This window comes from Artemia sp. Qi Xiang Cuo, chromosome 13 (assembly GCF_049724085.1).
Source record: "Artemia sp. Qi Xiang Cuo chromosome 13, ASM4972408v1, whole genome shotgun sequence".
NCBI classification, from domain to species: Eukaryota; Metazoa; Arthropoda; class Branchiopoda; order Anostraca; family Artemiidae; genus Artemia; species Artemia sp. Qi Xiang Cuo.
Window position 1 is genome coordinate 59,156,923 of NC_142806.1, and position 25,575 is coordinate 59,182,497.

At 35.7% G+C, this 25,575-nt stretch overlaps 2 protein-coding genes across 2 annotated transcripts in view; both read right to left on the minus strand.

Moving 5' to 3' along the window:
* The window catches only part of Larp4B (La-related protein 4B), a 90,763-nt gene that overhangs the window by 42,289 nt on the left and 22,899 nt on the right, over positions 1-25,575 (minus strand). Inside the window, exons 2-4 of the mRNA XM_089099613.1 lie at positions 17,718-17,832; positions 16,458-16,732; positions 10,073-10,185 (exon numbers count right to left, since the gene is read on the minus strand). Coding sequence (XP_088955739.1) covers positions 10,073-10,185; positions 16,458-16,732; positions 17,718-17,788 — 459 coding nt within the window. The 5' untranslated portion in view covers positions 17,789-17,832. The remainder of the gene's footprint in view (positions 1-10,072; positions 10,186-16,457; positions 16,733-17,717; positions 17,833-25,575) is intronic.
* Positions 20,063-21,963, minus strand: LOC148945480 (uncharacterized). The gene is made up of 2 exons (XM_089099057.1): positions 21,211-21,963; positions 20,063-20,143 (listed from the first exon to the last, which is right to left on the minus strand). Exons 1-2 carry the CDS (start codon positions 21,961-21,963, stop codon positions 20,063-20,065), a joined length of 834 nt encoding a protein of 277 aa, XP_088955183.1.

Here is a 25,575-nt window from a genome sequence, read left to right on the forward strand (position 1 = left end):
GCGACGCTACCTTTTTTCCAAATGTTTTTCTTCTTCTGGCTGTTCTTGCGATGTTACCTGTTAGCACTGCTACTCCTGAAAGAAGTTTCTCAACGCTCAGAAGGGTCAAAAACTGGCTAAGAAATGCAACAGGAGAAGAACAATTGAGTGGCTTAGCCATCCCTGCAGTCCATAGGGATGTTGACGTCTGCCCTGACAAGGTTATCGACATTTTTGCAGGGAAGAAAAATCGTCGCCTGGATTTCGTTTTATAGATATTCGCCCTTACCTTTAGCTAAAAAAAAAAACAAACTAAAAAATACATGGACTACTTCGAGCCTACTATTTGCCTTCTTTTTGAAAAAAAAAGAAAAAAAGAATGCCCCTTATAGATACGAAAGTTTGCCTTGTGGTCGCGTCCTGGTTCGAATGGGGCGTAATAACGGTATCGAGCTAACTTATTGTTGCTGGTGTTTATTATAAAAAGTCCACGGTAAAAACCGGGGTAAACCCCCCCCCCCCCCCCGAACAAAAATCCTGGATACGGCCCTGCTAAAAATAAAGGATTAATTTTAAATTAGCATTATTAGGATTAACTAGCATTACTAATATATTTAAAATTAGCCATTTAAAATTAAATAAAATTAGCAATTTGGGTTTCTTCGTCATTATCGAATGTAATGCACCATGAATTGTTGTGAGCAAATTCACAAGATATTATTTTGGGACACAAGTCATTCTCAAAAAGCGCCTAAAAATAAAGGATTAATTTAAAACTAGCATTACTAATTAATTTAAAATTAGCATTAATTAAAATTAGCAAATTTTAACTACACTAAACCCTAGCTAGAAAGGTTGCACAAAAATACTACTATTAACAATTTAACATCACAACTTAACTATTAACAACTTAACTTAGCAACTGAACTATTTAATTTTTAAAACTTAACTTAACAATTTTACTATGTAGCTCAACAACTTGATTTATCTATTTAAATTCAAAACTTAATTTTATAAACTTAACAATTTAACTATCTAGCTTAACAATTTGACTCAACTATTTAACATCACAACTTAATAAATAAAAATTATGAAAAAAGAAGGCGTTTTGGGATATTCTACTTATATTCCAAAATATAGGCAGAATGTACAATGTAGAATAATAGTAAATAGTTATTATTTTTACATTTTCATTTAAATTAATTCTTTGTTCGTGTTATTGGGGGTTGAGTTACCTTAGTAGGGTAGCATAAAGGTTAAAGAAAATAATTTTGAATAAGAAACCCGTAGCACCTGTAAAAAATGAAAGTGCACAGAGATAACAACCTGAAACTAAGAAGGACGAGTAATAAATAACCTAACAAATTAATTAAAGTAACAAATTATTTAAATAAATAAAATAGTAAAAATAGTAATAGTAAAATAGTAAAGAGATTATCCTCTTAACCTTTGACGACTAAATATTTTTGAATCTGGTTAATAAGAGGCACAAAATCCAATAAGAATCTACGTATTATTGGAGACGGGTGGCATATTGCTCTGAAGGACAGGGGCGAGTCTCCAGCATTTTTATGGGGGGGGGGGGGCAAGAGGGGTCCATATCCGGATAGTCCAGGGGTATGGGATATATTATAATTTTTTATCCGCATTATTGGGGGGGGGGGCAACTGCATAATGACTTCTTATGGACTTGATCTGGTACCGACCAGAGGCGTCACTAGCCAAAATTTTTTTATAGGAGGGGGGGGGGAAGGCAATGGGTTTTATCGTCACATTTTTACCAACTAATTTAGGTAATATTATAATCAGATTGACGTAAAAAAAAGGACTTCCATCCATGATATTTCTTCTGGGAAAAAAAAAACGATGTTCCACATTTTTATAGAGAGGAGATTGAAAATTCAACTATAGGGTTCTCTAATATGCTGAATCAATTGATGCAATTTTCATTACGATCACTTGCATTTTTGGCGGTGTTTTCAGTTTCACCATTTTTTTAACCAGGCAAACTTTCTCAAGCTCATGGTGTTTAATGTGTTTAAAGTAAACTAGTAGCGTTACTAGTAGACTATACACTAAGTAATGACCTTGTCGTTGCCGGAACTTTTGTCGACCACAAAACAGTGCTTAAGTACACATGGATGTAACCAGACGGCTCAACTCGGAATCCGATAGACCATTGTCTGATCTCCCACAGGTGGTGCACAAGCCTTTTAGATGTATGTGGGTACAGAGGAGCTGACGCACAGTCCGATCAGACGCTTATGGTCGCTCGCGTGCAGATCAAACTTCGTGCCCCTCAGAAACCGTGTTTCTGTGTTGAAGTTCTTTAAACTTAATCAACTTCAATTATTTGGATATAGCATAAAAAAACAATTCTTTTGAGATATTAGTGGTAATCAAAAAATTCTGATGAACTTCATATATTTGGAAATAGAATTATAAAACAATTCTTCTTTTTTTACATTCCTTTTGCTCCTCAATTTCGCATGAGGGAAGAATTGTGGAGGGCTATTTTCCAGAGGAGGGGGGGGGGATTTTCCACGGGAAGGAGGGAATACGACGGATCCAGTTAGTTTCTTGGCTAAATTCCTCGAGGGAGAAAACAGTGCGACAGATAGGTTCAAATCGAAACTACCAGAGTTTCCACGCGCTGCTTCGACTATAGTGATATCGTGAATTGACGAATCCGTTGTCAAATAGATTTAAAAAAAAGAACGACATCTGGAATCAGGAAGGTTCTACCCAGTGTACAGGGTATTATATCCTCTTTTAGTTTCCCTGCCTTAAACTAGTTTGTGCGAGTTCCTTCGGTTTTTCTATGCATTGCGTGTGTCTACTGCTAAAACGCCTGAAAAAATTCTTAAGCCACTGCAATTTTATTGGTTTTTTTTAACTTCAAAACTGCTTTGAAGATATGAACGCGAAAATCTCATAGTTATCACGACTTCACATCGCAATTAATTTTTTTCTTAAAATTAACGCACGCTCTTCATATAATCTACCCTTTAGATTGCTTTATCCAATCCCCATCCGTCGTCCTGGCTAAGTGGACGCGCGCTGGGTTGAGAATTCTTTGTCCAAGAGGCACGGGTTCGATCCCTGGTGTGGCCAGTTTCTTGGTTTGGGACGCGGGTCAGTGGTGTGACCCTGTAAGCTTAGCCAGAGTCAACCCAGATGCAAATGGGTACCTGGAGAAATATGAGGAAGGTAAGCAGGAACGGTATGTGACAGCGCAGGACGGCTGGCCCCCCACCCCTCATTGCGTTACCTGGCTGAAGGGCCACGAAACGGAGATCAGCACCGCCGGTTTGGACCTTAAAGGTCTAGTGCCGTCATACTTACTTCTTTACTTACTTACATCCCTGAAATATAATCCTAAATACGAGCCCGCTAACAAATAATATACGTTTTGACCAGAAACCAACTGACAAAAAACTGAAATTCCTCAAACAGTTTATTGGGTGATGTTTTAGATTTATTTTGAGTCTCAGATTTATATTGAGATTCATTCGGTCAATTTTTTAATTAGAGTTGGATTTATTTATTTGGGAGGAAACTAAGACAGCGTGTTGCAGACCACTTAAAGACACATAAGTTAAAAAAATAACAAAATATGATATAAACAAACTTTTTATGCGTTTCTTGAGTTTTTTTTTGTAACCCCCCCCCCCCACCGAAAAAATCTTCGACTAAAACCCTCCCCAGAAAAATCCTGGGTATGGCCTTGACTACAAAGAACTTACTGCAGCCGCCTGAGACTAACACATTTATGCATGGTCCTCCTTGATCCCAACCTAACGCCTCCCTCTTTTCACCCTCCTAGGAGGTTCCCAACCGGGGTGAGGATTTAGGTATAGTTTATTCCTTTAAGACAGTATTGCCAACTTTATTCTAAGTATGGCGATGACTTTGTCAATTTATATTGTCCTCTCATATCGCCTTCACATGGCATTAGAGGAGTTAATTGTTTATTTAAGGTAGAGTTCACCCCCTTGAAGTCACCGTTGCCAACTTAAATTTAATTATTACGACGACTTTGTCAATTTACATTGCACTCTAATAACACCTCCAAAAGGCGTTATGGAGGATAATTTCCAATTTGAGGTGTGTACTCCATCCCCTTAAAGCCGGCATTGCCAATTTCATTTTAATTAAGACAATGACTTTGCCAATTCATAATTGTCAAATGCATATATATATATTGGCAAGCCAGCATTGCCAATTTCATTTTAATTAAGACAATGACTTGGCCAATTCATAATTGTCAAATGCATATATATATATTGGCAAGCCAGCATTGCCAATTTCATTTTAATTAAGACAATGACTTGGCCAATTCATAATTGTCAAATGCATATATATATATATATTGGCAAGCCAGCATTGCCAATTTTATTTTAATTAAGACAATGACTTGGCCAATTCATAATTGTCAAATGCATATATATATATATATATATATATATATATATATATATATATATATATATATATATATTGGCAAGCCAGCATTGCCAATTTCATTTTAATTAAGACAATGACTTGGCCAATTCATAATTGTCAAATGCATATATATATATATATATGGGCAAGCCGGCAATACCAATTTCATTTTAATTAAGACAATGACTGGGCCAATTCATAATTGTCAAATGCATATATATATATATATATATATATTGGCAAGCCAGCATTGCCAATTTCATTTTAATTAAGACAATGACTTGGCCAATTCATAATTGTCAAATGCATATATATATATATATATATATATATATATATATATATATATATATATATATATATATATATATATATATATATATATATATATATATATATATATTATTGGCAAGCCAGCATTGCCAATTTCATTTTAATTAAGACAATGACTTGGCCAATTCATAATTGTCAAATGCAAATATATATATATATATATATATTGGCAAGCCAGCATTGCCAATTTCATTTTAATTAAGACAATGACTTGGCCAATTCATAATTGTCAAATGCATATATATATATATATATATATATGGGCAAGCCGGCAATACCAATTTCATTTTAATTAAGACAATGACTGGGCCAATTCATAATTGTCAAATGCATATATATATATATATATATATATATATATATATATATATATATATATATATATATTGGCAAGCCAGCATTGCCAATTTCATTTTAATTAAGACAATGACTTGGCCAATTCATAATTGTCAAATGCATATATATATATATATATATATTGGCAAGCCAGCATTGCCAATTTCATTTTAATTAAGACAATGACTTGGCCAATTTATAATTGTCAAATGCATATATATACATATATATTGGCAAGCCGGCAATACCAATTTCATTTTAATTAAGACCATTGTCTTAATTAAAATGAAATTGGTATTGCCGAAAATAACAATTTTTGGCGAAACTGAGTTACAAACGCCATCTTGTGTAAAAAAAATCTCCTTTCGAATGGTCTAATTGACATTGCTGTAAGACGTCTCTAACTGCATGCATTTTGCAGTCTCCTTAGCCGAATTGCGTATTTTTCGATTTATTTAAAGTGGTTTTGCCAAATCGCATTCGGGATTATAGCATGGTCCGTTTTGCCGTAAGTTGCTGATTTGCTGAACGCGACCTGGGATAAGAAGATGACGATGTTTCTTATCTTGATGAACATGATATAATTATGAGGTCCAAGAAATTGAAAATGTTGATATCCGCAGATATATTTGGAACAGACAGGTAAGAATTAGATATTTTGAGACAGAAGTATGTATAGCAGCATTAATTGGAGTTCTCTTCCACAGTTCTAAAGGAGATGCTAATGAAGGTTCATGGGTAGAAAGCAGTCTAGAAAACCGATCTGTTTCCTACATTGGGAGTTAGTTCTGATTCAGCTGGCAAACCTTTTTCTGAATCGATCTCAATATTGCATTCATATGTCTTCCTAACTCTAATGAACACCCCAGACAGCCACTTTGATCCTAAATGTATTAAACCTTGGAAGGGTTAATGATTTCTTTTTTATACTGGTTTACCACAGGAAACTGTTATTGCAAGTGGCTCCCTAAAAATAAGATTGAATAGAAAATAGAACTTATTGTTTTTTCATGCTTTTATTTAAAGAAAAATTTGGAGAGTCACTTGCAATAACAATTTCCTGTGGTAAACCAGTATAAAAAGAAGTCACAAACCCCTATCATGGTTTAATGCATTTTGGATCACAGTGCCTATCTGGGGTGTTCATCAGAGTTAGGAAGACTCATGAATGCAATATTGACATGAACATCCCATTTAGGAAGATGTTTGCCAGCTGAATAAGGACTAGCTCCCCAAGTAGGAAACGCATTAGTGTTCTAGACTGGCAGAAAAAGCTGGGTCAAAGATTTTAGTCAAGGAAACAGATGAGGTGGTTGCTCTTTGACCTGTCTGTGTGTAGGCTAATGAAAGGGTGCGGAACTGGTTTTTGTTACTAAAATCATTCTTAGAAAATGTTCCAGTAACATGGGTGAACATAAAGCTTTCTTTTTTTAGCCCCGAAGATTTGTCTTCAGATGATGATTTTAAACCAAAGTATTTCCCGAAAGTAGAAAGTTATCCAGAATCTCCACCCAGTAAGGGATCTTCATCAGAAGTCGAAAGTAATGCCGTCTGTGAATATACTGGCCGGTCCAGCTCTCCTACTACTTGGACAAGTAATAGAACAGAAAGTGAACCAGAGGCTACCAGAGAAATCAGTGAAACAGCTTCTGCTAGCATGTCTCCAACCACAGAAGGAAATGATGGTACAGAAACGAGAAATAATGCATCCAAAAAAGTCAGAAAGAGGTTAAATAACATGGAAAAGTAGGTGAAAAATCAGATAAAGAATGCAGTAAACTCTGGAAATGTTTATCTGAACCCTGTTACCAAAAAAGTACATGGAAAGAAAAAGGAAGTGAAATCCTTTAATTGCCCTCATTCGTGTCCTTTCAGATGTTTTGAACATTTCTCGGAGACTGATCGTCCAATTGTATTTAAAAACTTTTGGGCATTGTAAAAATATTCCAAAAGGATGTACTATGTGAAAACAACAAAACCCTCACCTAAAAAAAGGAACAAAAAAAGAGAAACTCGGTGGAATCATACATTCCACTATTACCTGTCAGTTCATAAGAAACTGTGGAGGTCTGCAAAGGATTTTATTTTGCTACCCTAGACATCGATGATAAGCGGATACATTATGCCCATAAGTTATTAAGTGGTGAAGTACCTCCTGTTAGTGTACCACAGAATCCTGTGAATAAAAGTAAAGAAGAGGATCTTGCTTACATAAGAAAGAAATTTGAAAGCTTCCAAATCATTGAATCTCATTGTTGTCGTGCCAAAACCAATAGAAAGTTCCTCTACCCTTCCCTCAATATACGCCAAATGAATTTATTGTATGAAAATAATTGTGCAGAAGATGGTAATTTGGCTTTAAAGAAACACATGTACAGAAAAGTTTTCAATTATAAATTTAATCTTGCATTTCATGTGCCTAAACTGACAAATGCGATGTTTGTGAAGAAAAAAAGGTGGCTGAACAAAATGGTACTGAATTATCTGAGGAGGTCAAAACCTCTCAAGCAAAACATGTGAAAGGAAAACTAGAAAGCAAAGAAGAAAGAGATAAGGACAGGGCTTCGGATGACCCCGTATTGTGTTTTGATATTGACAAAGTTTTTTCTTTGCCAAAGGGGGATGTCTCATCCTTTTTTTACAAAAGGAAGATCACTTGCTTTAACTTAACTGCTATTCTCACCTTTCGCAGACAGACAGGAGTGCTAATCAAGAAAGTTTATTGTTGTTTGTGGTCAGAATGTCCTGCTGGTAGAAGTGGAAATTATATTACCAGTGGTCTTCGTGCTATCCTTGATAAGGTTTTTACAACCTATCCTGCCATCAGAAAGTTTGTTTCATGGTCAGGTTCATGTGTGCCTCAAAATCGTAATCAAATAATTAGCTGCATGGTGGAAGACATCCTGAAGAACCGTTTACCGGTTCAAAGTATAAAGATGAAGCATTCTTAGCCTGTCCACTCCACAATTCAGGAGGTCGATGCTGTTCACAGCGTCATTGAGAGGTCTTTGAAGCACAAGGAAGTCTTTTCGCTACTAGACTTGACAAGAGAAGCTTTTGATTGTTCGGCCCCGTGACCCGTTTGTCATTATTCAAATGACCAAACAGAAGTTTTTGATTACGCCAAAACGTCCAAATACAAAGTATAGCTTAGTGCCATTCTCAAAGGTGAAGTTACCTCAATTTATAGCAGGGAGTATACAAAAGGGTGTTTTGCAAAATTTTATTTGTAGAAACTGCTGCTTTTGTGGTGCTGACTGCATCAGAGACTAGCCTAGAGAGACCATGGCCCAAAGTGTCAGTAGTAAATGTTGTGGAAAAGTTGCTGCCTCCTGTACTTTCTAGTACAGTAGTTGAGTTGCCAACAGCAAAAATAAAAGACGTAGAATCGCTTTACCGTTTCATGCCAGCACTAGATGTGACACATATGAAAAGTCTTATTGGAAGTTGTAACAGAGCTGAGGTACATAGCACTTCAGCTGAAATCACAGCGTGTCCCGAAACCGCCTCTGCCGTTAATGCTCCGAAGGTTAAAACCAGAAATTCCGAGAAGCTGCTTGCTAACTGAGACCTCCCACTGATCTTTTGTTACATTTTATTGTAAAACTCCCAGTTAATTGTCGAAATTAAAATTTGTCTATCAGATGAAATATGTTTTGCCGAAAGTTGCATTTCTAATTCATGCTGAGCCGATTCCGTTTTGCCATATCTTACCTATGTTCCGAAATTTTCAGGCGGTTTTGCCGAAACTAATATTCATTCCGTTTTATATCAGGAAAGGCTCACCTTAGGCCAATAAAAATAAGCACACCATATAAGCGACTTTTATTCTTAATTTTGAAACCAAAATCAACGCTCTAGCTATAGCCGATTCTGAGATACAAATGTCAAAATTTTCAAACTCGTTTTTCTCCCGTTTTTGGAAAAACAGATTCGGCAAAACCACTTTCAGGTGACGAATGACTGGGCCAATTCATAATTGTCAAATGCATATATATATATTGGCAAGCCAGCATTGCCAATTTCATTTTAATTAAGACAATGACTTGGCCAATTCATAATTTGGAAATGCATATATATATTTGCAAGCCGGCATTGCCAATTTCATTTTAATTAAGACAATGACTTGGCCAATTCATAATTTGGAAATGCATATATATATTGGCAAGCCGGCATTGCCAATTTCATTTTAATTAAGACAATGACTTGGCCAATTCATAATTTGGAAATACATATATATATATATATATATATATATATATATATATATATATATATATATATATATATATATTGGTAAGCCGGCATTGCCAATTTCATTTTAATTAAGACAATGACTTGGCCAATTCATAATTGTCAAATTCATATATTTATATTGAGGGAGATCAGCTTCTAAAACTCCAATAAGTCTAGTCAAAATGCCTGAATTCGTCAGTTAAAATGTCAATTCGACATTACAAAGTTCCATGTCGCAATTTAATATTGTTCAAATCTTCGAAATCATAGTAAGCTGAAGAACAATGGGTTCCACCATTGCAGATCAGGGACTGGCAACTTCTCAGATCTGAACAAAGCATTTCAGCCAGTTTACAACTGGGCAATAAGAAGTACCAGGGACCTCCAGCCAGGGCACTTCCAAGAAGAGTTAGATAGTATTATCGTTTGCCCCCTAAAGTGAACATGTTTGACCGTTTATTCCAACTTGTTTTTCCGAACTCGATTGAACTCAGAAGATCTTAAAATTTTCCCAAATATTTTATATTTCCCTTTTTCACGTGCTGAAATATATCAAAATTGGCGCTTCTAACAGATAATTCATTGTTGCTGCATCTTGAATGCCCAAAGAGCTGATGACTATACCTTATGTTTTCCGTCAAATATTAGAACGCTTGCAAATCTTACTGACAGTTGACTTAAAATCCTACTGTCAAAAGGAAAAACCAACGACAAATAAAGATAAATACTATTCTAGCCATACCTTGACTTCATCAATGGGAGTATCATCGGGTATTTCTCGTAAAATAACGATGCATCGTTTATGATTCGGACGGACACGCAATCCTTCTGCATCCACTTGAAGATTTGGCGACTCTGAAACGAAATAATACTTTATCAGTGTGATTTCTAAAGTTTCGTTTGAATTATCGCTTTTTCGATGATTTAGGACTATTGCTTTGATACTATCACACCTGGGAAAAAGAAAGCATGCATGAATATCCATCTCCGGTATTTCACTGTATACATCAAGAGCATAACCTTTCGAGGATGTTTAACCACTTTTCGAACAATGTTGAGTTTGCTATGTTTAGAATCATGTATGTTTAGTACGTTTAGACTCACATATGTTTAGTATTTTTAAAATCATGTATGTTAAGTGTGTTTAGAATCGTGTATGTTTAGTACGTTTAGAATCATGCATGTCTATTATGTTTAGAATCGTGTATGTTTAGTATGTTCAGAATCATGTATGTTAAGTGTGTTTAGAATCGTGTATGTTAAGTATGTTTAGAATCCTGTATTTTTAGTACGTTTAGACTCACGTATGTTTAGTACGTTTAGAATCATGCATGTGTAGTATGTTTAGAATCGTGTATGTTTAGTATGTTCAGAATCGTGTATGTTTAGAATCATGTATGGTAGTATGTTTAGAATCATGTATGTTAAGTGTGTTAAGAATCGTGATGTTTAGTACGTTTAGACTCACGTATGTTTAGAATGTTTAAAATCATGTATGTTTAGAATCAGCTTGAAAATTAGTTTGGTTGATGCGTACATTGGAATCACAGTTTTGTATTCAGTTTCGATTTCTATTGACAAAGCTTTCTATTTGCGTATAGTTTGTTAACACGAACCGTTAGATCTGTTAACAGGAACTGTTTGATACACGGCTCTTCTTAAACACAGGGGTGGCCCCTTGGTAAATTGTACTGCCTATTTCCCAAGATCTTGGGAAAAAGAGTGAAGACTAAACTTCTCAGAAAGCAGATCAGAAAGTGTATACCTTCAGAAAGTATATTAAGCATGCATATTATAATCATTTAATAGCTTGAGGTTAATAGCATTGATGTCACATGCCTAGAGTGTATATACCCTAATCGGTTTTACTAAGTCATTTCCGCTTAGACCACAAATCAAGTGCTCTAAACGTTTAATAGTATCTTGTCAGTTTCGAATTACCCCCATCTGTATTTACCCCCTCCCCATAGATTTTGAACATCACGGCGATTAGGAAAATCACCAAATTCAAGGATTTTTTATAAGTGAATATTGGGATGTTGTTGAGTTTAGTGACATCCCTATACTTCACCACTTCAGCCTTGGATAACCATGGGTACCAGGGTACTATTAGTGAATATAGGGTACTATACTAGGGTACTTCCCATAAAGAACCGATCAGATTTAATTAAAAAGAAAAAAAGTAAACTTAAAAAACACTTCTCTGTGACGAAAAGCACGCCGTAAAAACGAAAGACTTCTCACTAACATTAATTACAGCTCCTATTTTGCTTTCCGACACAACCACCCAACCAACCCAACTCTTCCGACACAACGACACAACCCAACTCTTCAATAAATAAAAATAAAAATTTAATAACAGGGTTTATCTCTTCCTTCCCAGGTGCACAACCACCTCACCTATTTGAACTAACAAAAACATTTCAATTAATATTCACTAAAAAATCTAAATTTCAAGTGGCGTGAATTATCATAAACTTTTTTTTATCTCTAACTCAATATTTCTTTAAATCATTTTTGAAAGACCCAAGAGAACTCCAATATCTCAGATCTAATGGAAGCATGTTCTACACTTTCGCACATCCAGGGAAAATCAGAAAGCACTCTTGGGATTCGTCCCACTTAAAGGTCAAAAACAGATTCTGTATTTCGATTATGTTGTTCAGAAATCAAACGAAGCAGATCGTGGAAAGAAGATGGAAGTATTCCAGAGATGAACTTTACGCTGGTGGATTGAGTCAAGTCTCTTCAGAACAAATTCGCTTTCACTATATCTCTTTATTTTCTATTTAGAAACACTTGAATTGACATACCTTACTATTTGAACTATGGGTAAACCATTACGAACTCAGAAGACGACCGCTTGCCCCCCCCAGCCTAATTACTTAAGACAATGCACATTCCAGAAAATTACCCCATGAGATATCCCAAGCATACACTTACGCAGGAAGCCGTCTTCCAGCCCATGCCTCCCATCCCGAATTCCTAATAATGCTGCAATTTTTCTTATATGATACATTTTCCTTATAGTCTGTTTTTCTTGAAGTTCATTTAATTTCCCCTCCACTGGACTAATAGGTGGGGGGCAAATAATTGCAAGTACTTAGTTTCAGGTACTGTTTCAGATATTTGAAGAAGCTGTTTTCGGGGTGGGGTGGGGATAATGATTGAAAAAAATCCTATGATAATTTAAATTAGAAGTGCCCAGAGTTTCAGAACAGTTTAAAATTTCTAGAGAAATCAAGGCCCTCCAACTGGGTACTTTCTTGATGAGAATATTCCTAGGGAGCTTAGCTATTCATGGAAGTTACTAGTTATCTAATTATATAAAATTGTACATTCATTGACCATTGACATTATTTACAGAAACATTACGTAAGTGATGTTACATAAGTGACTGACATGAAAGAGACTATTCAATAAAAGGGATTACAAAAGTTATTAGATATAACTATAAACTACAGTTGTTGACATTATTGATAGCAATTTTAAATAACTTACATAGATTTATTATATAAGTAACTGCCTTAAATCACGTTACGTAAGTGGTATGCATTAGAAGAGGGTCGTTCATACTTTTGAATTCATGTCTGATAATTCTGCACTGAGTGAAAAACATAAAAATCAGAGATGAAAGGCCTTGCATCAGAGAAGTAAGATCTTAACACTTTCATCAAGCATAAAATGGACCTAGTGTTTTACATACACAAAGCCATTTATTTTTAAGATTTTCATTAGATGTGTCTTACCAGAACAACTAATTGTATGTTATTTGCCCTAAAACTTGTTGGTAACCAGGGCAACAGAGAAGGAGGGATAGCTCTTTGTAGTAATCAAAAGATAAACGGGGGCTGATCATCAAAGCTTGTATTCACACGAGCGCTTGTCATTAAGCAAAATTGGCGGCATCTTTTGGCGGGTTCCACTTGGCCCAAAAACATTTATCCTTAAGTTATTTTCTTTCCACTCTACAATATATCATACAATCACAGAACTTATTATATGATATTAGGGCCAGGTCAGCACAGTAAGAAACTCCTTTTCTTACTTCTGATGTGACTGACAAGTAAATTGTCAGTCATTGCTGAATTGCTGCTATCTATTATAAACTGATAGTTGCAGTATTTTTTTAGGATAAGATGCTAAGGTACACTCCCCCCCCCCCCCTATGTTGGTCTACTACTCCGTTCTTTTTAGATCCACTATAACTGAGTCAAGGGCCAAGTCAAGTTTCAGGGTCCAATCCTAACTGCAATGGACCATATTGACAACTACTGAAGTCGAGATACGATATAAATCCTCTCTTCCCAATACTAGTTGACATGACAACATGGTGTTTTATTATTGAATTCTCCTTCACAAAACGAACAACAGTTGGAGTCAAAACAGCCTGTTTTCAGTTTCCAAAACGTTTTAACGTCAAAACGTTCCAAAACCTCTTCTTCATAGCCTTTTGCTTGCTGGTTTTTATCGTTTACCAGTTTGTTGTTCTGTTTTTCACAAAAAAAAAGAGTTTTTGCATTCTTCTTCTTCTTTTTTTAATTCCACATTTAAAATAACAAGTCAACAACCAATGGGAAAAAGTTGTTCCCCCATCTACCTGCAATTTATTCCATGGGCATAGTTGGCTCGTGGCTCAGGTTACAGGTGCATAACATGCAGCCGAAAACTGCCAAGACCAAGCTACTAATCTAATACTTTCACAGACAAAATCTCGTTTTTAAGTTATCATTTTATTTTTGATTTACCTTACCTGAGTCCAAGTTCTTATCCCGGGGGGTAGGAGTTTTTAACCCCCCCCCCCCCTGAAATGCTTGTCCGACTCGTAAAAACGTAAAAAAATAAATATAAACAAATTTTTGATGCGTTTGTTGGTACCCGTCGCAGAAAAATTATTTTGTACCCCCCCCCCCCCACCCCGAAAAAAAACCTCGATACGACCCTGCTTGAGTCAAAAACAACTTAGTAAGTTGACAGAATATGACCAGTTTTAAACTACTTTGGCATGTGCACACGATTCTTTCGGGCGGGAGGGGGGGTGGGATAATAAAAGCTAATTTTAGCGTATGAAAGGAATAAGAACAACCCAAAAATTCGAGAAAATTTATTATTTCGAGGGGGGATTGAATTTACCTTTTCATAAGCATAAAGTATAGATATAGAACGATTCACATATAAACAACTCAGCACAGATACAGAACAAGTTAAGTACAGAACGACTCGAAGCCATACTCAGACACAACTAGAAACCACAATTTGTAAATGCTAGATTTGAACTTGTTTTAAACAACTTTAGCGCCCACAACTCCGAGTACTTTTTTTTAAAGCTGTTGTTAAAATCTGGACTTTTGATTTTTTTTTTTTTTTTGTGCTTTAGCCCAATCAGATACAAATTAGTATGCAAGCTAAGTTTAAACTTGTTGAAACTGTTTGAAATTTGGATTCGATGGCTTTCTGGCATCCTTTGGCCAAAATTGTCGTTTTGAACCACAAACTTACTTAGGCACCAACTAAAACTTACTAAAACCACTTAGGCACCAACTGAACACCAAGGAACAATTATTTTTAGGTTGTTGTTAAAATTCAGGATTTCAATATTTTAATTTTAGGCACCAACGAAGCCACTTAGTTGGTGCACCAACTAAGCCACTAAACCACTTAGGCACCAACTAAACACCAAGGAACATTTATTTTTAGGTTGTTGTTAAAATTCAGGATTTCAATATTTTAATTTTAGGCACCAACTAAGCCACTTAGTTGGTGCACCAACTAAGCCACTAAACCACTTAGGCACCAACTAAACAGCAAGGAACATTTATTTTTAGGCTGTTGTTAAAATTCAGGATTTCAATATTTTAATTTTAGGCACCAACTAAGCCACTTAGTTGGTGCACCAACTAAGCCACTAAACCACTCAGGCACTAACTAAACACCAAGGAACAATTATTTTTAGGTTGTTGTTAAAATTCAGGATTTCAATATTTTAATTTTAGGCACCAACTAAGCCACTTAGTTGGTGCACCAACTAAGCCACTAAACCACTTAGGCACCAACTAAACACCAAGGAACAATTATTTTTAGGTTGTTGTTAAAATTCAGGATTTCAATATTTTAATTTTATGCACCAACTAAGCCACTTAGTTGGCGCACCAACTAAGCCACTAAACCACTTAGGCACCAACTAAACACCAAGGAACAATTATTTTTAGGTTGTTGTTAAAATTCAGGATTTCAATATTTTAATTTTATGCACCAACTAAGCCACTTAGTTGGTGCACCAACTAAGCCACTAAACCACTTAGGCACCAACTAAGCACCAAGGAACATTTATTTTTTGGTTGTTGTTAAAATTCAGGATTTCAATATTTTTGTATGTACCTAGCTCACCCAGACACAACTTAGCATATCGTCAGTCGGGTATCAAATAGTCGTATCTCCAAAATGACAAACTTTCAGAAGAGCAAAAAAATCTTTTTTATTTCCCCTCCGATAACCGTAAAATAAAAATATGTAGATATGTGTGGATTTTACATATCGTTTTTATTTTGTGGTTATCGGAGGGGAAATAAAAAAATTTGTGAAGTTTTTTTTTCTTAAAATTTCTAATTATGGAGATACGACCTATTGATACCCGACTGACGATATAAGTTTTATGATAATTTTAAGCATATAAATATATAACAATATATAATGTATATATATATATACATATAAGTATATAAGAGTAAGCATAGCATATAAGTTTAATTTGAAATTCAACATTCCCCGCACGTCAAAGTACCACTGGAGGCAATTGACCAAAATTCAGAGAGTGGAGCAAAATGTATTTTTTTAAATCAAGAGGCGGGGTGAATTTGCTGTTTTTTTTTCAATCTTCAAGAATGAAAATACCCCAAAAAAGTATATCTCAAAACCCAGGCGGGGGAGGGGGTTAATTAAATCTACGGAAGGCATATATGATCCCCCCCAAATTAATACCACTGCAAAGAACTGTACTATAAAGAGATACTCTCTGTGAAGCGGATTTTATAATGTGTTCAAGAGTAAGGATTATGTTCAAGAAATATAAAAATGGGAGCTTTTGAAAAGAAAGAAAAGGCTAAAAAAGAATAGAAGATAAAAATTACCTCTCATCACTTCAGTAATCAACTGAATATCTTGTGTCAGTTTTTTGATTTGATTGAAATTGGCAACAGTCCAAATGGAAACAAACTGATCGGCATCCATTTGCGACAGCAAATAGCTATCGTGTGATAGATTTTCACGTGAAAAATAATATTCAATCTGATTGGCCAACAGTCTTTTTAACTCCTCCAATGAGGCACTGTTTGCTGTCCCAACATCATCTGGACCTAATTCTTCATTTTTTGGTGAGCCTTCCATTGCACCGTTTACGAGATGCCTAAAAAATTGCACATTTTCAGTATCCGGCACAAGCGCACTTATACAGGAGGGGGTGTTAAAATACTGCAAATCTTACATAACCGATTACTAAAATTTTAATGTTTAATGAAAGTATCTTTATGCTTAGAAAATTGTCTGACCCAGCCCAGTCCCATTGATAAAATGATAAGTAAAAATGGTTTCTACAGCTTATTTACTTTTAATAACAATGATAATAACAATTTATTTACAACCCACTTTTATACAAAACAAGCGGAGTAAATTACTCTAAAAGGAAGAAAAATCGAATACACAAAAACAAAAATAACTTAAACCTTAATCACAGACAAAAACCCACGGTAAATATTATGGTTTGGGCCTAGGGACACGAAGGCATGTCTTGTCAAATAGTACTAAGCAATTCAAACGATAGTACTAACCTCATTTCATAGAGGTTGCAAAGGTATAAACAGATCCACTCATTCAAAGCTACATGCTTTCTGAGGGAAGCGAGGGGGTCCCTCCTTCAGAAGTTTCTAGTTGAGAATGCAAAAGGGATCACAGACAAAATTGTATAGAGGCATCAGATGATTTTCTATACAAGATTTCTGAAACCACAAAAGTACACTTGCATGCCTTAAATTTTTAGATCTGGCCAAAACTCTAAGGTCTGAATAAATATAAAGACTAATTCCAAAGCTTTCATACAAAAAATAACATTTATAGTTATTTTCTGGTAGAATAATGACAAAAATGAACATTTAAAATTCGTCAATAGAATTTGATTTATCTTTTGATAATAAAATACTTCGAACTTATTTCCCCTTGATAATCTATCCAGAAGACGGAAGTGCATTGACAACCCCTTTCCTCTTAACAAACAATATTTTTATGTCTTTTCCAATGAGTTGATTTGTTTTTCATATTATTCGTATGCTTTTTTTTTAATTTAGCTGGGTTTTTCAAAGAAGGATGCTACTAAAAAATAAATAGACAATAATTACCCTTCAACTGGTGCTCGCGCGTCCTCAGGCATCTGCATAAGCGAAGGCATGTTATCGGAAGAAATTAACATGCCAAGCCAATAAACTCCATCAATCTAAACACAATCAAAGGAGTCTGAAACAAAAAATTGAAAAAATTACAAAGTAATTAAATATATTAACCTGATATAGTCCATGTGATTTTTGAATTAATGTCACTTAAGATTCATGTCCTAAGGGGGCCCAATTAGGAGCGGGGGAGGCGAGTGCATTGGCCTTCCTTAGATTTTGGAAATTATCTTTTTTTATATTTTCATTAAAAAAAACGAAAAAACAACGAAACTGCTCCCGCCTCCTACGTTTTAAGAACATTTTTTTTATCTTAAAATAAAAAAAAATAATTTCTCTTCCTCATACATTTATGTTATATGTTTTCCCTGTGTGTTCCCTAGGCAAATTTATGGTTTGCTATTTTTCCGCACTCAATGGCGGATCCAGAGAGGGGGGGGGAATTAAACTTTTTCCTAACGCAAGTTTATCAGATCATCCTATTTTTCGCCCCCCCCCCCCAAAAAATCCTGGATCCACCCCTGTCTGCACTCCCGAGGCCCTGCTTTATCAGATTACAGAATTGCATTTTGAAATTTTCTTTGCATGTTTTTAAATAGAAAATGAAAAAATTCTAGTATGTGAAAACGTTACCCCTAATCCCCCTCTTTAACATAACCCCCCTCTTTACGCACTCTGGGTGTGTATTAACGCTTAGGCCTATGCACTTCGACATTTCTCAGGGTCAAGTCAAAAAAAAAATTACAAAAACAGTAAGTATATATGATATCAAAGTTCTAGCACATGCTAGATTTTATATATATATATATATATATATATATATATATATATATATATATATATATATATATATAGATATATACACAAAGGAAAGTATTTCCGTAATTACTGCTCAAGCATGTGGCTGCCAGAAACTTGGGACTTCACCAATATTTCCTCAAATACCCCATATCTGTAGGATTTGCGCATTTTCTGAAGTCGGCAAGGCCCCCCCCCCTGGGCGAAAAATTTTGAGTGCCTGCCTTAAATACTTGGTAAATACAAGCAAAAACGTTATTCCAATCAAAAAGACCATATATTGCAAAAAGAAATGAACAGATTTCAAATAGATAAAATAGAAATGCTTTATCGATATTCTAAAATTTAGAAATATATCTATCTTCCTCAACAAATGATAATGGAAATATGTTATTTTCAGTAAAGCACTATCGACCACTTAAACGTTATAAATCCAGAGGGTCTGGGTATTGGGGGCAAAAATATAAAAACTGCCAAAAATAAAAAATAGACAAACTATTAGATTAACTTAAATAATGGAAACATTCCTTAAAGATCATGGGGATTTCAGGAGACCAGACCAACGTCCACCTTCCTCTACGTCCGTACGTGCGCCACTAACTTGGATGACGCGTTGATCTCGAATTATGAAAAGACTATTTGGCGAAATATGTCTATTAATGCCTAATAAAATGGACAAATTGTCTGCATACAAAGATGAATCAACTTGAGGATCACCAATATCATTTGGCGGGGGGGGGGTCAGTTTACAAGATTCACCGGAAAAAAATCGGCAAACAAAAACCTCAGAATTAAACAAAGACATTACAGAAACTTCATTAATAGATCTAGGAAAGGGAGACTTAACTAGACAAGGCATTAAAAACTTACATTACAAAAACTCCAATTTATATTAATAATAACCTTAATAGAAAATGTCAAAATTGCAACTAAACTTTCTTGAGTAATATAAAAAAAAACTGACAAAGCATGTATTGTCAAGCCATTGCTACCCCTCTTTGTTATTCAATTGACCTGCTTCATAATAAGGCGATTAATTAAGCAGTACCACCCGAGGCAAATCACTGCATATGATTCTTATTATACAGTCTCAGCAAGTTCAAGCAATAGCTTTATTTGAAAAGAAGATTTTTTTTTACGAAAAGCGGAATTACAGTGGAATCGTTTCAAGAATCAAGAAAATATACTTGATTTCGATTCTTGAAAAAAATCTTAATATCAAAAAGAAAAGCTTTCAAAATTTAGATCCACTGTAGATCATAACCCCCCTCCCCCGATTTGAATACTTTTCGCCCTAAATTTCTGGTTATTACCTTATCATCTAATCTGAAATTAGACATCTATCCTTGCAATATTACAAAACAGGCTAAACTTATTCCACTTAAACTCCTCTGAAAACTTGGTTGCCCGGTAAATCTGTCATTGTATTTAAATACTCGTATCTTTGATTCGGCTTTTTTTGGAATATGACATGATTTGAAACACGACACAAATTGACATCATACTTTGAAGTCGATGAACGCTTTACTCAGAACTCCTGCTTCTTTTCCATCACTTGCTGCAGAGTGAAGATCAGCTCGCTTGTGGAAGGACAAGGCACGAATCTTGCTTGCTCGACACTTCCGTGTTTTCGAAACATGCCGGAGCACTTGTCAAAGACCTACCCGCTGGGGGAGGGGGATCCTTTTTCAGCAGATGACTGTCTACTTGAATCTGGGTGCGCTTTAAGCCCCAATATTTGAATTCTCGCACATCTTATCGCATAATCTCGTCGTAAAAGGGGACTTGAGATTACTTTCATTGAGAAAAGATAGATTAATACACGTGGTAAAATTCTAGCTAGGATTTTTGCGTTATCCAGACCACAGGCTAGCCAGACCCGTGTATGACTAAGTGCTAAAGCTGAATATAAAATCTTTACGGCCATTCCAGATATAGAAAAAAAACCCTGCTAGATGAAAGCGGTTTCTCTTATATATGGAGTAATAGCCAAGGCCCCAAAGAAAGTGAGGATGTTTTTCTTAGGGATCTAAGGACCAGGTTAGAAGACCGAGAGATTTAACTTTAGGGTGCTGGCACATGTGCTTCAACTAATTTATTTTTCTATAGAAGTGTTAAAAAGAGTTTGAGTCAAGAGTATTATTTCGACTTAAATTTACCAATCAAATATACTAGATTTTGGATTCAGGTGCAAGCTAATTATCTACCACTTTTAACGAATTGGAGGGAGATTGATTTTCCAATTAGATTCCGAATTTTCCCACTATGTGGTATTTTGGCGGAAGGATTGGGACATTGTCTATTTAGGTACAACGACATGGCAAATCCAAGAGGAAACTTGTTTTTAACCGTGGAAATGATGAGCTATTACTGGAAATCCTTAAATCAACGCTTAGATATATAGTGGCAACAGGAAATTTTACTTTAAAGGGTTTAAAGGCTCGAAAATAGGGGATTTCTTTTATTTATTTATTTGTGAATGAATGAATGAATGGTTTTTATTTCCCATCATAAATAACACAAGGTTACACAACGGAGTAATGAAAAAAAGAAAAAAAAGAGAAAAAGAAAACGCAATAAGAGAAACAACAAGACTTCAATAACAATCTATATACAGCATACTAAACTCGTAATCAAACTAGCCTACGATAGCTCGGTACATATCATGATCAGGATTGAGCGAACGCTGAAATTGGACGATTCGCTCAGTAGCTGCAGTAGTCGGGACCGCAACGCTGTAATTTTTTAAAACTCTTGAATTTCCCTTCCATGGCGCAACACTTAACAGATATTTCGCATACTTATAGTAAACCTGACGGACTGAGCGCTTATCTGATTCGATGAAAAGAGACCAAAACGGCGAGAGTGACAGAACATGCGGGATAACGAACACGGAATAAAGCCTTCCGAGTATATGGCGGTTATACATACGTTTGCAGGGTAGGAGTAGTCCGTATGCTTTGCGTGCCTTTTCTGAAAAATGCTCAACCAGTGCTTCACGAGTAGACCGCAGATATGAAGCGATTGGCAGTCCAAGGTAAGTGAGAGATGGCTTTGAGCTCACCGCAGTATCACCTAGGAGCACGCTAATCGGGGTCGAATCTTTCGCGTTGCGACGAAAAACAACTACTTCACTTTTGGCAGCGTTAAAAGCTAGCCCAATCTTAGCATATTCATCACTCAATACATTGTAGTTATCCTCAACCCTTGAAACAGACCTACTTGCGTTAAGCATATCATCAGCGTAATTGATGAGCGACACGTCTATACCTAGATACATGCAGCACGTTTTGGCAGATTCTTGAGGGACGATAATACTGTTGTCGTATAGAGGAGGGGAAGTAATGGAGCCTTGCCGGTTACCTTTACGGACAGGTATAACTACGGTGGATACCGCCATACCGCGATGAGTGGGGACTTTAATCTTCACTCTCAGTCTCCTATACATGCTCCTCCATACAACGACAACCGAACAGTTAACTCCGCGTTTACAAGCAGAACTAAGTATATGTGCGTGGATACCGGAGTCGAATGCTCTACGTACATCATGGCTTGCTAGAACAAGTGTATCATTATTATCGTGAGCACTGAGCAAAAGATTAGCTATCAACGAATGAACATGCTCGCGACTAGTACCACTCTTAAACCCGAATTGCGAATAGGGAGTATAACAAGCTTCACTTAGATCACCAAAAACAAGCATTTCCATGAGTTTGCAAAATACCGGCGCAACAGTTTTGGGCGGTATGATGAACAGTTCCTGGGATCATTCCCTTTTTGGGAACTGGTGTAACGACGCCAACACAGAAAACATCGGGGACAAGACCGCAGGTAAAGATCATCTGGTACATAAGAGCAAGGTGATTTAACACACTGTCACCCCCAATAGCCAGATGCATTCCACAAATATTATCATCACCTCGAGAATACTTCTTTTTCAGTTTAGATAGCATATGACGGATACTACAGACAGTAACAACGAACCCAACACTTCCGTCATTTGACGCTAGGAGGGAGTTGAGCTCTTTTTCAAACTCTTCCTCGAGAGCCTTGTTTGGCGGTGAGATTTCGGCGGTGAAATATTTATTCCAGTTACTTCCACTTGGCAAAATTTCTTCTTTACGAGATTTTGGTCTCCTTTTCTTTTTGATATACTTCCAGACTGCATTTGGGTCACCTTCAAGCACTTTGCAATTCTGGTCCATTAAGTCGGTTCGGTGTTTAGCAAGGGTTTTTGTTATTTATTTCATTCGAGGCCGATGGCCTCGACCGAGTTCGTTGATTTTGAATTGAAGTTATAAAGTATTTTGCAGTAGGTTGCATCAAGACATGGCTAATTTATTTGTATCTGCTTATTTATTATACTAATTTGTATAGGTTTCGTATATTGCTTTACCAACTTTAAAATACACATATAGACTGATAATGAGTATCACAGAGAATAAGACTTAGTTACTAAAAAGATACGGATCAAAAATCACAATTTAACCTATTTTGCCCTGTCTTCCTATTTTAGTATGCAAAATAACTCAACCATATTGTAAACATTGACACCGAGCGATTTAATTTAGCCATTAATCAATAGTGCGACCTGTCAAGATGCAGGTATTTATAGTTATTCGTCAATCTAAATTCAAGATAAGAGCAACTAAAGTCATAAATTCCCTAGAGAACTTCAAAAATTGAATACTTATTGCATTTTCCTTTCTCCTAATTATATAACATCTGACATCTATTATAAACAGATGCAAAAAAGATTTTGTCGTTTTTGAATCAACTCTTTTTCCTTCTGTCACTTCCTTTTTCTTTCTTTTCTTTTGTTTATTTTCTTATTTCTATTTTTTCAATAGATGTTTTTGAATATTAAGTCTTTAATTGATTAATAGTTTATTATGTGAATGTTTTATTTCGTACCATGGAGCCTTTTTTGGATCTCGGATCCTGTTGTTGAGTTGTCTTTTGCTTAAAACAAATACATCATCTATCTAAAGAAACTTCATGAAATTAGAGCAAAACCATCCAGGGGGACTCTAAGGTCCCCCAAGATTTTTTCTGGCGCCCTCATTTGTTTTTTTCTTTTTTTAGGACAAATTTGTCAATTCGGTCTATTATTGGCACCTTTTTCATGTTGCCCCCTCCCCCCACAAGATTTTGCTCATTGGCACCCTTTTCACATTGGGCCGCCCCCAAGATTAAGCTCTAGATCCGCCCCTGAACAAAATCAAGTATGGAAGTCTTCTGGCCCCTCATTCGTTTTTTCTTTCTTTTTTTAGAACAAATTTGTCAATTTAGTCTATTATTGGCACCTTTGTCACATTGGCTCCCGCCCCCCAAGATTTTGCTGATTGGCACCCTTTTCACATTGGGCCTCCCCCAAGATTCAGCTCTAGATCCCCTGAACAAAATCAAGTATGGAAGCCTAAATAAAACCCGGATTAGCACCAAAGAAAGAGTTCTCTTTATCATCCTGGGAATAAGTAATTTAATTTTGAGAAATGTGTGCATTTAGATACATTTTTGTTCAGTATTCATTTCTTCAAAAATTGAATACTTATTGCTTTTCCTTTCGCCTAATCATGCATCACCCGGCATCTAATATAAACAAACTTCATGGCATTAGAGCAAAACTAAGCATGGAAGTTCAAATAAAACCTGGATTAGCACCAAAGAAAGAGTTCTCTTTATCGTCCTAGGAATAGGTCCATCTAATTTTGAGAAATGCATTTAGATACATTTTTTTCAGATTAGTTTTTAAAAACATATCAATTATAGAGTTATAAAAGAGTACCATATATTTATTTGCAGGGGAAGGGTCAGTGAAACTTTCTGGAAGGGGCAAAAGTGGTAGAAACAGTACTAAAGCCATAAAAAGTAACTATTCAGTACGTATTAAAACACTTTATACTGTTTCGTATTTGTATTTCCGAGGGAGCTGGCTTCAATCCCAGGGGGTATCCCCCAAAAAGATGCGTAAAATACTTTTTCTGAAAATTTCATTGAAAAAATAACAAAATTGTCCCCCTCCATCGTAGATTTTGAAAAAACCCATGTGACGTCACGGTCGAAGGGGATGTATGTCCTCCCATTTTGTGGCCAACTGCTATCCACAAACGAATCATACTCTATATTAATAAAGAGGGAAATTCAAGGTTAATTCTCCTTATAATGCAGAAATCGGACACAAAAAAACAAAACAAATAAACAATTCCATTCCCAGTTTAATTCTCTTTCAAAACATAATACTCGCTGCTTTTATCATTATGGCCCAACCGTTTTCCCTTAATGACACAAGATATAGCCCTTGACTGTATGCACAATTTTGCAGGCTTGCCATTTTTTTTATGCTTTCTCATCAACAGTTGGTTCATAATCCCGAATAAACCAACTTTAAAAAAGCAAATCAGCAAACTTTTGTACATAGTCTAGGGGTATATCTGACCCCACTACGACAGGAGGGGCTGGGATACAATAGCAATAACAATTATCTTTGCAAAGAGCCTTAATGGTATATTTCTTTTTTTTTTATCTGATTTCTGTCCTATAAGCAAAATTAACCAAAATAAGAATATAAATCCAAGTGAAAAGGCTTGGGTCAAGGCACATCCAAAGGTGCTATTTCAAAGACAAATGCAAAAAGGGAATCTTGAGTCCTTCCAGAGACTTCCTCTTTGAATAAAGGGTCACTGTATAAAAAAGAGGGTATAATAGAACGGATTTTAAGTTCAAGGGTTGGATCCAAATCCTTTCCCCTCCCCCTATACATGTATTTATTATTGTCAATAAACTTTGTCTGTTATTTAACATGCAATTTTTACTTTAAAATTACGATTCTTTTCTTATAAAAGAGAATAAAATGTTTCGATATAGTATTTAAGTAAGCAAACTTACTTTCCTGCTCCAATATCACCAGTCCTTATTTTTAGTGCTACACTACAGCTTAGGTGAAACCAACAACAACTTATAGTTTATCAGGGTAACTTGGATGAACGACTATGTCTCAACCTTGTCAAAA

What these genes read in the sequence shown, in the direction of transcription:
- LOC148945480 (XM_089099057.1), bottom strand. Translation starts at nt 21,963, where the DNA reads ATGGCGGTATCCACCGTAGTTATACCTGTCCGTAAAGGTAACCGGCAA. An exon ending in ATGATATGTACCGAGCTATC is followed by an intron (nt 20,144 to 21,210) that starts GTAGGCTAGTTT and finishes TCCTTCCACAAG; the next exon opens with CGAGCTGATCTTCACTCTGC.